Source organism: Microcaecilia unicolor, chromosome 5, assembly GCF_901765095.1.
Source record: "Microcaecilia unicolor chromosome 5, aMicUni1.1, whole genome shotgun sequence".
NCBI classification, from domain to species: Eukaryota; Metazoa; Chordata; class Amphibia; order Gymnophiona; family Siphonopidae; genus Microcaecilia; species Microcaecilia unicolor.
Window position 1 is genome coordinate 263,222,729 of NC_044035.1, and position 16,003 is coordinate 263,238,731.

General features: G+C 43.5%; 2 protein-coding genes across 3 annotated transcripts in view; one reads left to right on the forward strand and one right to left on the reverse strand.

Annotated features, from left to right (window-relative positions):
- ZBTB11 (zinc finger and BTB domain containing 11) overlaps positions 1-4,670 on the reverse strand; it is a 47,018-nt gene extending 42,348 nt beyond the window's left edge. Inside the window, exon 1 of the mRNA XM_030204150.1 lies at positions 4,339-4,670. Within this exon, the coding sequence (XP_030060010.1) occupies positions 4,339-4,648 (310 nt within the window). The 5' untranslated portion in view covers positions 4,649-4,670. The remainder of the gene's footprint in view (positions 1-4,338) is intronic.
- A 163-nt stretch (positions 4,671-4,833) lies between these two features.
- RPP21 (ribonuclease P/MRP subunit p21) overlaps positions 4,834-16,003 on the forward strand; it is a 28,678-nt gene continuing 17,508 nt past the window's right edge. For both annotated transcript variants that reach the window (XM_030204158.1, XM_030204159.1), the window contains exons 1-3: positions 4,834-4,907; positions 5,403-5,472; positions 9,697-9,797. In XM_030204158.1, the coding sequence (XP_030060018.1) occupies positions 5,416-5,472; positions 9,697-9,797 (158 nt within the window). In that variant the 5' untranslated portion in view covers positions 4,834-4,907; positions 5,403-5,415. The remainder of the gene's footprint in view (positions 4,908-5,402; positions 5,473-9,696; positions 9,798-16,003) is intronic.

Consider the following 16,003-nt stretch of genomic DNA (forward strand, 5'->3'; position numbering starts at 1 on the left):
TTTCTGTAGGTTTGACTAAGCTCCAAGTGGGGTAACGGATATATAAAATGATGAGTAATAGTAAGGTCCAGGAATTCTGACCTGTTTAAGGATTCTGAATACCTACAACAGCCTGCAATCAGAGTACTAACCATATATTTGTTGAGCCCATAACAATGCTTAATCAAAACCACTATTCCTTCCCAAGACCACTGAGATAGATACATTAGATTATCTCCCCATGCACTATGCTACAGATACAATAGAAGCCATAGAAAGACCTGAAAGTGTTTATTAGTATGATCCACCTGAAATTGCTATTACCCACATACCTATACTTCATGAGATTTTGTAGATGAACTCATGGATTTGTCCCATTCATAAAACCTTTCTCACCACAGGTTTGAGCAAGTCTCAAGAGGGGTGACATCAGGATTAAGGCCCAAGGGGTTGGGTAATATAACGGGAATTCCATACGCCCCAAATAATATATCACCTGAGAATAAAGTTTCCTATCTTGCACCATACCTTCTAGCAATTTGTAAGACCAAAACTCGCCCTCTCGTTTGATAGCTTGCCACCTTCTGGAATGGATGATGACAAGCTTGACGAGCTTTGTGTCACCCCTCCCCAGATGGGGTGACAAGTGGGGAATGTATAATTATGGTACAGCCAGAGACCCCCCCACTGGAATGGTAGCGGGCCCAGTCATAGAGCTCAGGCCATTACAGACCTTGGCTGAGTCAGAAATCTGATGGCTGACATAACTGGGAGCTTACTGGAAAAGTATGGCCTAGTTTGTAGCCCAGATTGAGGCCTAAATAAGCTAAATTAGGAAAAGTTAGGTCAATAGATATGGAAACAAAATGGAGGATTTCAGCACAAAATGGAAGCCGTATCTGTTACAAAGTGGAATTTTCTCTAATGTAAGTTAGAAAAACAAGTTGAGAAATGAGACTTTCCTGTGAGCAGGATTGTGGTCAGCCATGGTGTGAGAAAGGAAAGGTGTAGCTGGATGCAGGGTCTTGCTTAAGATTTGTGGTCAAGCGAGCTAAAGACAAAACCATGTTAGCAAGATAGAAGCTACTCATTAGCATGAGGCAATCAGTGACAACCATGACATTAGCATAGATCCAATCAGGTATATCTACTGTCATATTATCCATATCCTGAGGGCACCTATAAAAATCAGGGTATTTCCTGGTTTAAGTTAGAGAGAAAAGGGTTGCCACTCTCTCTCTCCAAGGGAAACCAATGTGTCCAGCAGAATTGACAAATTACCTAATTGCTTTCCCTTGTAAAACCTCTAATTGGTAAAAGAAATTATAAAAGATTAGGAATTAATTAACACCTGTTTGCAGCTGGATTATTATATTCCTATAACTAATTGATTGTACGTGCCTGTTGTCAATCACTGATTTGACTTGTACCTTGGCAAATAAACTCCTCATTCCAAATGATGATTTGTGGGCTTCACTTAATGATGAAAGGCTGTAAGTATAAATCCTTTTGCTGTATCAGGCTATCTTTCGCTGCATTGTATAACTTGTAATCTAAATCCAGTTTGTCATAAGGCTGGTATCTTTTCCTTAGACCTAACGTCTCCCTTAGTGGCAATTCCTTTTAGAACTTCACAACTCCTTGATTACCCCAGTACTAGTGCTATTTAGAGATGGAGTCAGATTTAAGGTCACTCCAGCCTTCTTGGGGGGGCTCGGGACCCCTCAATTCACAACATACACCAACTGACAGTGGGATAGAAGTAAAAGAGGATCCACTACGGTATACACTAAAGGTACGCTGGGAGAGATAAGAAGAAAACCAGGAAAGAACAGAGCCCTGAAATCCAAGTGAGGAGAACGTATCAAGCAGCAGGCTGTGATCAAGTGTCAAAAGCAGCAGATAGATCGAGAAGGATGAGGATAGAATAGAGACCTTTGGGTCTGGCTAGGAACAGATCATTGGCAACTTTAGCAAGCGCTGTTTCAGTTGAATGAAGGGGGCGAAAGCAAGATTGAAGTGGATCAAGAATAGCTTGAGATGAAAGAAAGTCAAGTATCTTGGATAGGAAAGGGAGGAGGGAGATGGGGGCGATAGTTGGAAGGACAGGTAGGGTCCAATGAAGGTTTTTTAAGGAGTGTTTGAAGGCATCAGGAACAGTCGCAGTGGACAGTGAAAGATTGAGTATATGACAGATAAACGGGATGACAGTAGGAGAGAGTGTTAAGTAGATGGGTGGGAATAGGATCAGAGGAACAGGTAAGTTAGTTTTGAGGAGGAAAGAAGATGTGTAGTTTCCTCTTTAGTGATTTCAGAAAAGGAAGAAAAGGAGGTAGGGGTTGGAGGGTTGAGAGAATGGACTAAGGGAAGGAGAGGTGGAGGTGACCTGGTTGAGAATTCAAGTTTAATCTTGTGAACCTTATCATGAAAGAACTCAGCCAGAGTTTGGGGGGAAAGTGAAGGGGGGGTTGGAGGTGAAGGCACTTTGAGGAGAGAGTTCTGGTACTTGAGGAGAGTTACATGTATTTTATAAACAGCGCCTAATTTTAGGCAAGCTTTATAGAATAGCGCTAAGTGGGGGGGTTTTCAGCACCATTTTTTTTAGTGTTCACCCTTTAATATGCAAGTCTGAAGGAAAATAAAATCACTTAGAACAGTCCCATTATTGAATTTTTTGAAAAATACACAATACACACAAACAGTCATTACACAAAAAATACAAAGAACTTGGAAATTTCCTGTAGTTATTAACTGGCTTCATTTGTGCTGGGCAATGAAATCCTGATTAGGTTTCTCCTCTCTCTGTTTGTGGTAGTTACAGGTACTAACATTAAAATTATTGAGGGTGTCAAACACAATACACCCCCCCCCCCCACCGGTCTAATGATTCTGCGGCATTTGCAACCTATGAACAGCAAATTTAAATCAACTGGCCCTACTGCTAAAAAACAGGCCAATCTAGTTCTGGTATGTAAGTATTTTTATTTCAGTCTTTCTTAGAGAAATCAAAACTATGCCACCACCATTCAAACCAACTATATAGATGCTGAGAACTTCTAATATTGAACAGGGGAAAATAAGTAATGTCATAGGAATGAGTAAACAGCAAAATCCTCCATGACAAATCTGTAGAGTGCCACTTTTACATATTTCCCCAAAGGAAAGCAAGTATACTATATTAAAATATTTCTGTAGTGCATGAAGGGAATCTGGCTATACTTTGATTTTCTCTGATTAAACTGACTGGGAAGTTAGGCTAGCAAAAGTTGCAAGATGTTTTTTTGCTGATTAGAAAATATAAGTTGTCAGGCAGCCTGTTTGATATACCTTACGCACAAGAACCATAAAGTAGTTGAGAGTGTATAGTCTTGTAGAAACTACTTACAGAGTGCATTAATAATTTATTTTTGGTTTAGGGGAAAGTTACTCTACAATGCTATCAAGCGCCCACATTCTAGTTTCACAGTGTACACACGTATAGCTAGCATTTATTATAAATTCTTGTTACATATTGTTATCTGCTTTATAATCAGTGGTGATTCTTGTGTCAGAAAATATCAGTATGAAGTACTTACCACTGAAAATTTAAAGCCTTATTAGCAATGTAAAAGCAACTATAACAGAGTACCTTTATGTAAAATACTTTAGTTGTACCACAGAAAAGCTGTACATTGAGTGTTTAAAAAAAGTTATTTTGACAGCTGCTTTTTTTCATTTATTATTTTTTTAAAGAAGTTCTGGCTCCGTTTCTTTTAGGGGGAAAATGATGCAGACCCAATTTCTACCTTTCACCAGAAGGCACAGGTTATATTAGTGCAGCAGACTTTGATCCTGGGCTACTGGGTTCAAGTCCCACTGCAGCTCCCTGTGCCTCTGGGGAAGTCACTTAACCCTCCATTGCCCCAGGTACAAATAAGTACCTGTATATACTATGTAAACCGCTTTGAATGCTGTTGCAAAAACCACAGAAAGGCGGTATTATAAAGTCCCTCTTTCCTTTATAGATGTCCAAGACCTGGCAGACAAACCGGTCTAAATATGCCTTTCTTAAGCCAGATCACGGCTGGTCGAATTAAGCAGTTTTCTTCTAGTATAGACAGAGAAATGGGGAAATTCTCTTCACAACACATCAAGCATACAGTACACGCACCGATACCAATCATGTTAAAAAAAAAAAAAAAAAAAGACAGCCGAGCAGAAAGGCAGCTGAGCGCGCCCTCTCCTGGCTACTAGCCCTCTCCCTGTCCCTCCCTCTGTGCCCGGTCAGATTCCGTCCCTCCGGAGTCCGGGCACACAGAGGAAGGAACGCAGCAAAGGAAGCAGCACAAGATTGAACCTGGACCGTCCTCTGTCACCCACCTCTCCACCAGTACTTCTGCGAGAGCTGGTGCCAAGTCTGATGGCGGGTTTGGTGGGTGCCATCGGGCCCGACGTGCGCCGCCTCGATCAGACCCCGACGGCGAGCGTTTTGCAGCACCACTTCCAACTCAGCGAAGCGGTTGCCATCACGCTGGCGGCGTTGGTAGTAGAGGGTACCGTTGCGCACCACGTAGCAGGCGGCGGCTTTGCGGATCTTGCGCTTGGCGTTACCTTCCGTGCCCGGTGCGTACGGTTCGCGCTCGTTGGTTAGGTAGCGCAGGATGGCGCGGTAGCTCTCCTCGCTCGACATGATGTCCAAAAATGAGGAAGAAAGCCACCACTACCACCCTAGAGTTAAAGTGCTTAAGGGAACTCTGGTGGCTGTAGCGAACAAAATTCTGTGGGGCCCGAGTAGGAGGTGGAACTGCTCTTCCCCAGCGAGCGGGCCCGACTTGCAGGAACAGACAAAATGGCTGCTGCACAGCCGGAAGTGACGTCCTTCCGCTGCGACTGGATTCCGCTACCCTTCCGAACGAATCCTCCTCAGTGGTTGGAGGAAAGAAGGCAAGGTACAAGCAGGAGATTAATAAGATCTCCTTGGGTTGTTTGGAGAGACGTAGTGCTGTGTAGAATGGGATTGTCTCAAGCGTCCTTTATCTTAAGTTTCAAATAGAGAAGTCCGGCGCTTTCAGACTCTACAGTTCATCGGTCTTGCAATCCAGAGGAGGCCGGTTTAAATCCCCCTGCTGCTCCTTGTGGTCTTGGGCAAGTCACTGGTGGTTGTTCAGCCACGATGAGGCTAGGCTCTGATCTATAGACCTTATAGTCTAAGTGGAGATAGCGGAATAAACAGTGGTGTGCTCATGAGCATTAGGACTGGTAGTAGGTTGGTGGGAAGAACAGTATTTATTTTGAACTTTGTTCCTAACCACAGGGTTACTCGTTCTTTAATTTTTTTTAAGTAAATGTGAAAGCTATAGTTTTTTGTAATCGGAAAAAAAAAATAAGTTGGAAAGAAAAAATGTACCATGTACTGTGTTAAATAGAGCATGTGTTGTTGATAGGACCAAAAGAAAAATGACGGGCCACGTTAAAGATAAAGAAGCATTTCAGAGACTCAGCTTTCTATACCAGGTATTTTCTGTAGTATTTAAGAAATTGTCAGGGTTTTTTTTTTCGCAAATAAGTAGATGTTAGTACATATTTCTTTGTGAAACATTATGTTTAAAATGATTGTAGAGATTTTAAGTGATAACATTAATTTCAAGTCTAATTCTGTAGATTTTTTTTAAATCAGTTTGAGCTTTCTAAGCTAATTGAATTATGAGTAGTACCAATATCTAATGGAAGCAAAGGACTAATTGGCTTATCCATCTGTTAAGATAATAGGCCCATTCAGCCCATCCCTATTGCTAGAGAAACATCACAGACCTTAGCTGATTCTCAGTTTTCCTTTAACCACCTCATCACTAGAGATTTTCAGTGCTTACTCATGCCTTTTGAGTTTTGTTAGAGCTTATGTGATAGATAGATTTAAATGAGAGATGAAAAGGACATTGGGGGAAAAAGGGGTTGGGAGAGGGTTAAATATCAGGAGGGGTACGGGGAAGCTGAGAAATCTAGTGTTAAGTACATGAATTTATATGCTTGTTTACGTGAGACAATAGAGAACCTGAAAGGAAGATAATTGGGCGGACTGGGTTGACCCACGATGTGAGGCTTCATCATTCTTATATTCCTTTATTTTTTTAATTTGGATTTATATTTGCTTATTTGAATAAACTCAATGTAACGGTAATAATGTTGACAACATTAATAATCTAAAACAAAATTAGACATTCACAAAGATAAGAACTACAATTAAAAACAAAACACCCCATCAGGCGTAGAAGCTTGGAAGTAAGACATTTGGGGTAGGGGATTAATTTTTGGATTAATAAAGGATTTTAATGTTTATCTGCTAAGGATGGTAGAAAAGCTGCCTGAAGAAAAACAATTCATATCTATCTGCAGCTGGGTTATATTTTTTGCGATGGGCTGAATTGGCCAGTTTGTTTTTCGTCTTCTAAATTTACTATATTAAATTGTGTTACAACACTGGGCTCCACCATTCCTGCTGATAGTTTTTACAGGTCTTGTTTCATTTGCAACTTGGTTATTGCAAGTCCTGTATTTAATCCAGCCTCTGTCCCTAGAGGTTGATCTTACAAAGGCTGAATTTTTGTATAAATCTAGACAGCAAGCCAACCAAATTATTAAAACCATCGTCTGATACATCTGACAACTCTTGTGCTCATTCACATTAGAATTCCACCCAATGAAGTTCCATGTATATTATCCCAGTCTTTGTAGAAGCCTGATGCAGTTTTACTATTACTGTTAGGATTGTAACCATGAAGGGTATTAGGTTACCTAAGCCTTCTTGCAAACTTGGTGCAACAGTGCTTCTTATGTTAGGATTATAATCATGAATCTGTGTATGTTAGCCCAGTTTTCTTGGAAGCACAAAGTAGCAGTGCCATTGCTGTCCGCTACTGGCTTGCATCTCCCCTCTTTTGCCTTTTAAGACACAGCAAATGCTCATTTCCTGTTCTTCATCTCTTCAGTTTATATTGATAACTAGTAAATAAGGCCCGTTTCTGACACAAATGAAACAGGCACTAGCAAGGTTTTCCTCGGAGTGTGTATGTTTGAGAGAGTGCGTGTGTGAGTGACTGTGTGAGAGAGAGAGAGTGAATGTGCGAGTGTGTGTGTGTGAGAGAGTGAGTCTGGGTGCCAGTGTGTGTGTGAGAATGAGAGTGTGAGTGCCTATGTGAGACAGTGAGAATGAGTGTGTGTGTGAGTGCGTATGTGAGACAGTGAGAGTGAGAATGAGAATGAGAATGTGTGAGTGTGTTTCACACAGATACACTGTGTGTGAGACAGAGTGTGAGAGAGTATGTGTGCGATACACAGACTCTCTGGGAGACCGAGTGTGTGTGAGAGTGACTGTGACACATAGAGAGTGAATGTGATACAGTGTGAGACATAGTGTGAGAAACTGTGTGAGAGTGAGAGAGAGAAAGACACTGACTGTGAGAGAGTGTGTGTTTGACAGAGATACCACCCCCCTCCCTCTGTGGTCTCAGGACCCTCTCCCCTCTGGTCTAAGGATCCCTTCCCCTCCTCAGGTCTCAGGACCCCATTCCCCTCCCCTCCCCTGTGGTCTCAACACCCCCTGCCTCTCCCCCCTCTGCGTGGTTGGCAGCACCGTGCGAGTGTGTGTGTGACAGAGAGAGAGTGAGACTGGGTGTAAGTGTGTGTGTGTGTGAGAGAGACAGTGTGTGTGATTGTCCTCTGTCCCCTGCCCCCTGTAGCCACCCAGTGATTCTTCTCTCTCCCCTGCCCCCCCTCCAGCCACCCAGCTAGTCTCCTGTTTCTCTCCTGCCCCCACTCCAGCCACCCAGCTATTCTCCTGTCTCCCCTGCCCCCCCCCCAGCCACCCAGCTATTCCCTTGTCTCCCCTGCCCCCCCTCCAGCCACCCAGCGATTCTCCTCTCTCCCCTGCCCCCCCTCCAGCCACCCAGCGATGCTTGTCTCCAGCCTTTGAGTTCATTCCCTCAGTCCTGCCTTCTGATTACCCGCCCTCGATGTCATCACGTTTTGACGCAAGGGTAGAGAGAGATGTGACAGACTTACGAATGTAACAAACCCTTCACTGAAGCCACAGAGTCAGCTTCAGAATGTTGGAAGTGAGTTCGTTCCCTCAGTCCTGCCTTCTGATTACCCGCCCTCGACGTCATCACGTTTTGACGCGAGGGCGGGGCAGAGAGAGAGATGTGAAACACTTACGAACCCTTCACTGAAGCCACGGAGTCAGCTTCAGAACGCTGGAGGTGCTTTTTATTATAGTAGATGTTTTATTGTACCACTTGAGGGTAATTTTTATAAAGGATTTTTTGCATTATGACCCCAAAGGGGTAATGTATAAAAGTACATGTGATGACAATGCGCATACGTTTATGTAACATGGATGTGGGTGGGTTTGGGGTGGCATTTGGACAGAGCATGAGTTGAGTTGCAATTTATATGTATTCCAGCTGGCTAGGTTAGCCCCAGATATTCTGTGCGGGGCCATGTCTGGGCACTGGCACTGGATATCGGAGGCTAATTTAAGTGGGGCTGGCCATCAGAGCTTATGCAGTTCCTGACCGATATGGAGCCGGGCTCTCATAAGACATTATGCGGCTCCTAGCTCAATATCAGGCTGGCACCCACATAACTTAAAAATCCCCTCAGGCCCTCCGATCCCCTTCCAACCCCCCCACCTCCAAAGAGCAGGACTCCTTGAGACCCCTTCCAATCCCCACCATCACAATAGGCCCTCCCCATGCGTATCTACTATGCCCGATGTGTCAGTGGTTGGGGGCCGGAGAGACCTCTTATAGCAGCATTGTGGTAACACTGCCATTTCCTGGAAGCTGTTGCTAGGAGCCAGTGGGCTTCGCTCCTGCCCCCAGTGCCTCCACTAGACCACCAGGCCCAGGGAGGGCCTATAATGATGGCCGGTAGGGAAGATGGGTGTTGCTCATGGGGGGAGGGTGGAAGAGGGATTGGAAGGCCTGGGGGGGGGAGGGATTTTAAATTATGAAGGTGCTGACACTGAATATTGCCAACACCTGTAAAACTTCCAACTCTTCCCCATTGTCGCCACCCCTTTACTTCCCCTGACCTGTCCACTTATGGGGGGGTCAGAGATGATGTTCAGTGGTATTGCCCAATTAAATCCTGCTGAATATCAGTGGCTAGAGAGCCTGCCCACTTACATCGCTTTGAATTTTGACAGGATTGCTTATAAAACTTGGGAAAACATTTACACCTGTTTCTGTGACTTCTTTTCTTTTTAGCTATGGTTTGGTGGGTTAATTTTATAAAAACTCATGGTACTTATGTGCCTTTTGTATAGACTCCAACCTGTCTGACCTCCTTTAGGTAACATAAACACAGATTTATCTAAATAGGCTTGAAATAGGTGCCTACTTGGCCTTCACATCTAGGTGACCTGTTATGAAATTACCCTCTACGTATATAACTAAATCTAATAAAGAAATGCCCTGTTTGAATTGAAATGAATTTAATGTTTCTTTTCTAGTTTGCTTGGGTTCTCATTTTCACTTAGTAAGTCTAAGTGCTTTAAAAATATGCCTCTTAGTATCCTGATTTATGTGACAGTTTCTTTTCCCTGTAAGAATGTGAGGAAGATGTTTGCAGCTTTCATGGTTTGCTGAACGTTTATAGTACAGCTTCTAAGATTATTTTTCATTGATTATTTAGCCTTGTATGGAAGTTGTTTCTAGTGATTTTTCTTTTGTTTAATAGGCTGCCCACTGTGTTCTGGCCCAAAACCCAGAGAATGTGGAACTGGCTCGATTCTACTGTCATACTCAGAAGACCATCAGCAAGCGATTAGTGCTAAGGCAGTGAGTTTGGACTATTTATTTATTTATTTGTTTGTTTGTTACATTTGTCTCCCACATTTTCCCAACTTTTTGCAGGCTCAATGTGGCTTACATTATGCCGTAATGATAATCATCATTTCCGGCATGACAAATACAAAACAGTTTAACATTAACGTTCATAGATGATGAAGTAACTTGTTGAGTACGTTGGATGGTTCTTTTACAGATTAAAGCATTTCCCCCCTTCTGTACTGGATCCCCTCTACTACTTCAAACTAAAAGCAGTGAAAACATGGAAAATGTTTTGGAAGTTAATCTGTACATCTAAGTGACTTTTTTTTCAATATATTTTATTTTTGAATTGCTAGCAACAAAAACAAAATTATAATTTAAATGTAGCAGCTTCAAGTAAAATAATTCAAATGATACCAAGAACGTCTATCAGGTACTAGCATTCAATAAACATTTTAAACCACCAACACCTCCCCCCCCCCCCCACCCCAAATTTACATATATTAAGCATTCACTATATGACTACAAAGATGTTGTCCAGGAGCGGAATCCATATCCTTTATTATGTTGCAGAGAAGCTGGTGTGATCATCAAAGATTGAGGGCAACTCTGGTTGAAGCTAGCATTGACGTTTTTTCCCCAGCAAGGTCGAGCACTGAATGAATTGTAGAAATCCTTTGGGCGCAGGTTGGATAATATCAAAAGAGCCAAATAATGTAAGTCTTGGAGTCCAATGAGCTTCCTATATCAATGAAACATGGTCACTGATTGTTTGGCAAAACCGCTGAATACTCCAGTGCCAAAAGAAATGACCAAGGGATTCTGCTGGGCATTGACATTTGATGCAGCAATCGGTGTTACTAAAATGGGATGGGCCTGCACTGGTGAAATGATTAGCCGCAAAATCAGTTTATATTGTTGTTCCCAGTATAAGATATTTTTAGTAAAGACAGCATGTGTTTGGAGACTACGCTGCAGATATAAACCTGTAATTTCCACTTGTAGGTCTTCCATCCACCTCCACACCAAGTCATCAAAGGAGAATTCTGGCTATAATTCCTTTAAGGCCACATGATGAAAACATAAGTGTATATGATGTTGGGCCTCCAGTGTAAAGGTCTCTGTTAATAGTTCATGAAGTTCTGCCTTCAGGGCAGAGTTCAGCAGAGACGGACATAATGTTGTAATTGTAAATAGGAAAACACATATTGTGTCGACAGCTGAAATTCCGTTTTAAGGATATCAAATGATGTCAAAGTCCCATCTTCTGCAGCCACCTGAAAAAGAAATTTTAGACCACATTTCTCCCAGATTTGAAATCGACTAGAGGTGAGGCCTAGGAGAAAGTCTCCATTACCTTGCAGAGATAAAAGTGGAGTTTCAAAGGGGAGATTCCCAATGCCTTACACACCCACCTCCAAGTGAGACAAGCAGAATGGAAAATCGGATAAATCTGCCAGCAGGAGCATGAAGGACATAACTAAAGTGAAATGGCTGTGATAAAAATGTCTCAGCCTCAAGTGGGGTGTGTGAAAAATGAGACACATCTCAAAACCAATCATTGACGTGTGGATTAAAAACTGGTTAAAAGATAGAAAACAGAGAGTAAGGTTAAGTGGTCAGTATTCTCATTTATAAACGACCTAGAGATGGGAGTAATTAGTGAGGTAATTAAATTTGCTGATGACACAAAGTTATTCAAAGTGTTAGATCGTGGGATGATTGTGAAAAATTACAAGAGGACCTTATGAGACTGGGAGACTGAGCGTCTAAATGGCAGATGACGTTTAATGTGAGCAAGTGCAAAGTGATGCATGTGGGAAAGAGGAACCCGAATTATAGCTATGTCATGCAAGGTTCCATGTTAGAAGTCACGGACCAAGAAATGGATCTAGGTGTCGTCGTTGATGATACGTTGAAACCTTCTGCTCAGTGTGCTGCTGCGGCTAAGAAAGCAAATAGAATGTTAGGTATTATTAGGAAAGGAATGGAAAACAAAAATGAGAATGTTATAATGCCTTTGTATCGCTCCATGGTGTGACCACACCTCGAATATTGTGTTCAATTCTGGTTGCCGCATCTCAAAAAAGATATAGTGGAATTAGAAAAGGTGCAGAGAAGGGCGACGAAAATGATAAAGGGGATGGGACGACTTCCCTATGAGGAAAGGCTAAAGTGGCTAGGGCTCTTCAGCTTGGAGAAAAGGTGGCTGAGGGGAGATAAGATAGAGGTCTATAAAATAATGAGTGGAGTTGAACAGGTAGATGTGCTGATTAAAGTGGAGGAGTAGCTGGAGGGGGGGGCAGAGGAGAGAGGACAATCGCTGGGTGGCTGAAGGGGGGCAGGGGAGAGAGGACAATCGCTGAGTGGCTGGAGGGGGGCAGGGGCGAGAGGACAATCGCTGGGTGGCTGGAGGGGGGCAGGGGAGAGAGGACAATTGCTGGGTGGCTGGAGGGGGGCAGGGGAGAGAGGAGAATCGTTGGGTGGCTGGAGGGGGGCAGGGGAGAGAGGAGAATCGTTGGGTGGCTGGAGGGGGGGGCAGGGGACACAGGAGAATCGCTGGGTGGCTGGAGGGGGGCAGGGGACACAGGAAAATCGCTGGGTGGCTGGAGGGGGGCAGGGGACACAGGAGAATCGCTGGGTGGCTGGAGGGGGGCAGGGGACACAGGAGACTCGCTGGGTGGCTGGAGGGGGGGCAGGGGAGAGAAGAGCATCGGTGGGTGGATGGAGGGGGGCAAGGGAAAACGTAGAATCGCTGGGTGGCTGGAGGGGGAGCAGGGGAGAGAGGAGAATCGCTGGGTGGCTGGAGGGGGGACAGAGGAGACACACTCGCATCCAGCAGTCTCGCTCTCTCTCTGTCACACACACACACTCGCACATTCACTCTCTCTCTCACACACACACAGTCAATCTCACACATACTCTCTCAAACATACACACTCCGAGGAAAACCTTGCTAGCGCCCGTTTCATTTTTGTCAGAAACGGGCCTGTTTTACTAGTGTACTTATATTGCATGCCAAAGAAAAAAAGTCGAATATGCAATAATCCTAATCCACCTTTATCTCGAGGCAGGTAAGCCCGCATGATCGGCAACCGTGCACGTTTTCCATTCCATAAATACTAAGACGTTTAGCTAGGAGTCGATCATGTTTGACATTTAGAACTAAAGAGAGCATCTGAAATACATAAAGCCATTTAGGCAATAACATTATCCTTTTAAATAAAGCTACTTTGCCCATCAGCAACAATAGATAAGTCTGCCGTGTGTGCAGTCTGCCTTTGGTGAATAGCAACAAACGTCTGTAATATAGAACCTGTAATTCTGTTGAATCAGAATTCCTAAATATTTAATGATTCCATCCGCCCAGGTAAGGGGAAATTGGCCCACCCAGTCACGTTTCACCATGGTTTGTAAAGGTAATTCCATAAATTTTTGCAAATTTAGGGTGAAACCCGAAAAGTATTGAAATTCCTCTACTTTACTAAGTAGCCGTTGTATCGATTTCTGAGGTTGGGCCAAAGTCAAAAAGATCATCTGCGAAAGCTAGTATTCTAATTTCTTGACCCCCTATTTGAATACCTGTGATCTCCATTTCTTTAAGAATGGTGCGCAAGAAAGGTTCCAGATATATTAAAAATAACAACGGTGAAAGAGGGCATCCCTGTCTTGTACCTTGTAAAATTGAAAATGCCTCCATCTTAGTACCGTTGACTAATATATCTGCCTCCGGAAAAACCAGCCACATAGGCCAACATATTGTAAAGTCTTAAAAAGGTAATCCCAGCGAACTTTATCAAAGGCTTTATCAGCGTCTAAACTAACCAGCATATTGGGCAGTCCAGACAATTGTGCATGCACCATATCCAAAAGCACACAACGTACATTAAGAACTGACTGGTGAAAAAGTGTCTAGAGCAGGATCCCTAATGGAAGAGCATGTAAGCCAGGTGTTCACACAGACTGGCCCTTCACTAGTCTCGTTCTTGTGGTGAGTAGAGCTTCCTTTGGTTCATTCATGTGGTCTGGAGGTCTTGAGCCTAGCAATTTGTGAGGGAACCTACTATGGAGAAGATCTGAGAGCCTGTGAGGGGATCCTCTGAATTAAGCACAGTGAGATTCTCCACAAGCAGACCTGCACTCTGTTTTTGGTACTTGAGTAAGTAGAGAACAGCTAATCTGCCTGAGGAGAAAGATTAAGTTCCACTGTTTTTTGTAGGGGGTCTCTGTCCCAGTGGATAGTAGTATTCCTAGCTGAAATCCTTCTGGAAGGAGACTTTTTATTCCCTTAACTCTTGTGACAAAGTGCAGCACAAATGTTATGAAGTTTTTTTTCACATGCACTGGATCCTGTGGGGCCTGGCACAGCACTCTTGGATAAGTTGAGGAATTGGTGGATTCTGAGTGTTGGTACCATATGGCCTTTGATTTCTTGTGATTGTTGCTGGATATGGACTACTAATAGTAGCTTAGACAAGGGGACTGTGGTTTCCTCTCCCAGTGTTCATCTTAGTAGATTTCCTTCAAAAGTAAAATGCTTTTCAAGACAGATCTAGGAGCCCTAGTGAATATCTTGAAAGAATCATCAAGCATTATAATTCCTGAGACAAGACTAAGCCTTTGACATGGTTCTCATTAAGTTAAAATAGATTGCATGAAGGGTGAAGGTACAGGCAGGGCAGTTATAGCTATTGCCATCATTTCTGATTTGCAGTCACACCAACTGTCCTTTTGGAATGGTAGTAGAGCAGGAACTTGATGAACTTGAGTCTCTAAGGTGACAAGGATATCCTGGGGCTTTTTTGGTGGGTGTGATTAGTAGATATTGGGGGGGGGAGGCTAGAGAGGAATGTTGGACCCTTAATAAAAGTTTATTAAAGGATGAAGACAGGGTAAAAGCTTTATATACATGTACTGAAAGAATACTTAAATATTGATCTGCATTTAAGACCATCATTAGGGGTGATCTGGAATGCCCTTAAAGCTGTTACAAGAGGACCCCAGCTAGTTGCTTGGGACATCTGCAACAGCTAACTAAATGGCACACCTACACCAGCAGTAGTATACTACTGTTTCTCCAGCTGGAGGTATTCCTCACTTTACACAGCCTTACTGTGCACACAGTCCTCTATTGTACAATGACTGAAACTGCCACTGTTCTACAGTTGCAGAAGTCTTTGGGTTTCTAGAAAGTTACTTTTATTGGGTGCCTGAAAGACTGATCCTTCCATTTTATTGGAAGAAATGTTACAGTGAGGGAAATAAGTATTTGATCCCTTGCTGATTTTGTAAGTTTGCCCACTGACAAAGACATGAGCAGCCCATAATTGAAGGGTAGGTTATTGGTAACAGTGAGAGATAGCACATCACAAATTAAATCCGGAAAATCACATTGTGGAAAGTATATGAATTTATTTGCATTCTGCAGAGGGAAATAAGTATTTGATCCCCCACCAACCAGTAAGAGATCTGGCCCCTACAGACCAGGTAGATGCTCCAAATCAACTCGTTACCTGCATGACAGACAGCTGTCGGCAATGGTCACCTGTATGAAAGACACCTGTCCACAGACTCAGTGAATCAGTCAGACTCTAACCTCTACAAAATGGCCAAGAGCAAGGAGCTGTCTAAGGATGTCAGGGACAAGATCATACACCTGCACAAGGCTGGAATGGGCTACAAAACCATCAGTAAGACGCTGGGCGAGAAGGAGACAACTGTTGGTGCCATAGTAAGAAAATGGAAGAAGTACAAAATGACTGTCAATCGACAAAGATCTGGGGCTCCACGCAAAATCTCACCTCGTGGGGTATCCTTGATCATGAGGAAGGTTAGAAATCAGCCTACAACTACAAGGGGGGAACTTGTCAATGATCTCAAGGCAGCTGGGACCACTGTCACCACGAAAACCATTGGTAACACATTACGACATAACGGATTGCAATCCTGCAGTGCCCGCAAGGTCCCCCTGCTCCGGAAGGCACATGTGACGGCCCGTCTGAAGTTTGCCAGTGAACACCTGGATGATGCCGAGAGTGATTGGGAGAAGGTGCGGTGGTCAGATGAGACAAAAATTGAGCTCTTTGGCATGAACTCAACTCGCCGTGTTTGGAGGAAGAGAAATGCTGCCTATGACCCAAAGAACACCGTCCCCACTGTCAAGCATGGAGGTGGAAATGTTATGTTTTGGGGGTGTTTCTCTGCTAAGGGCACAG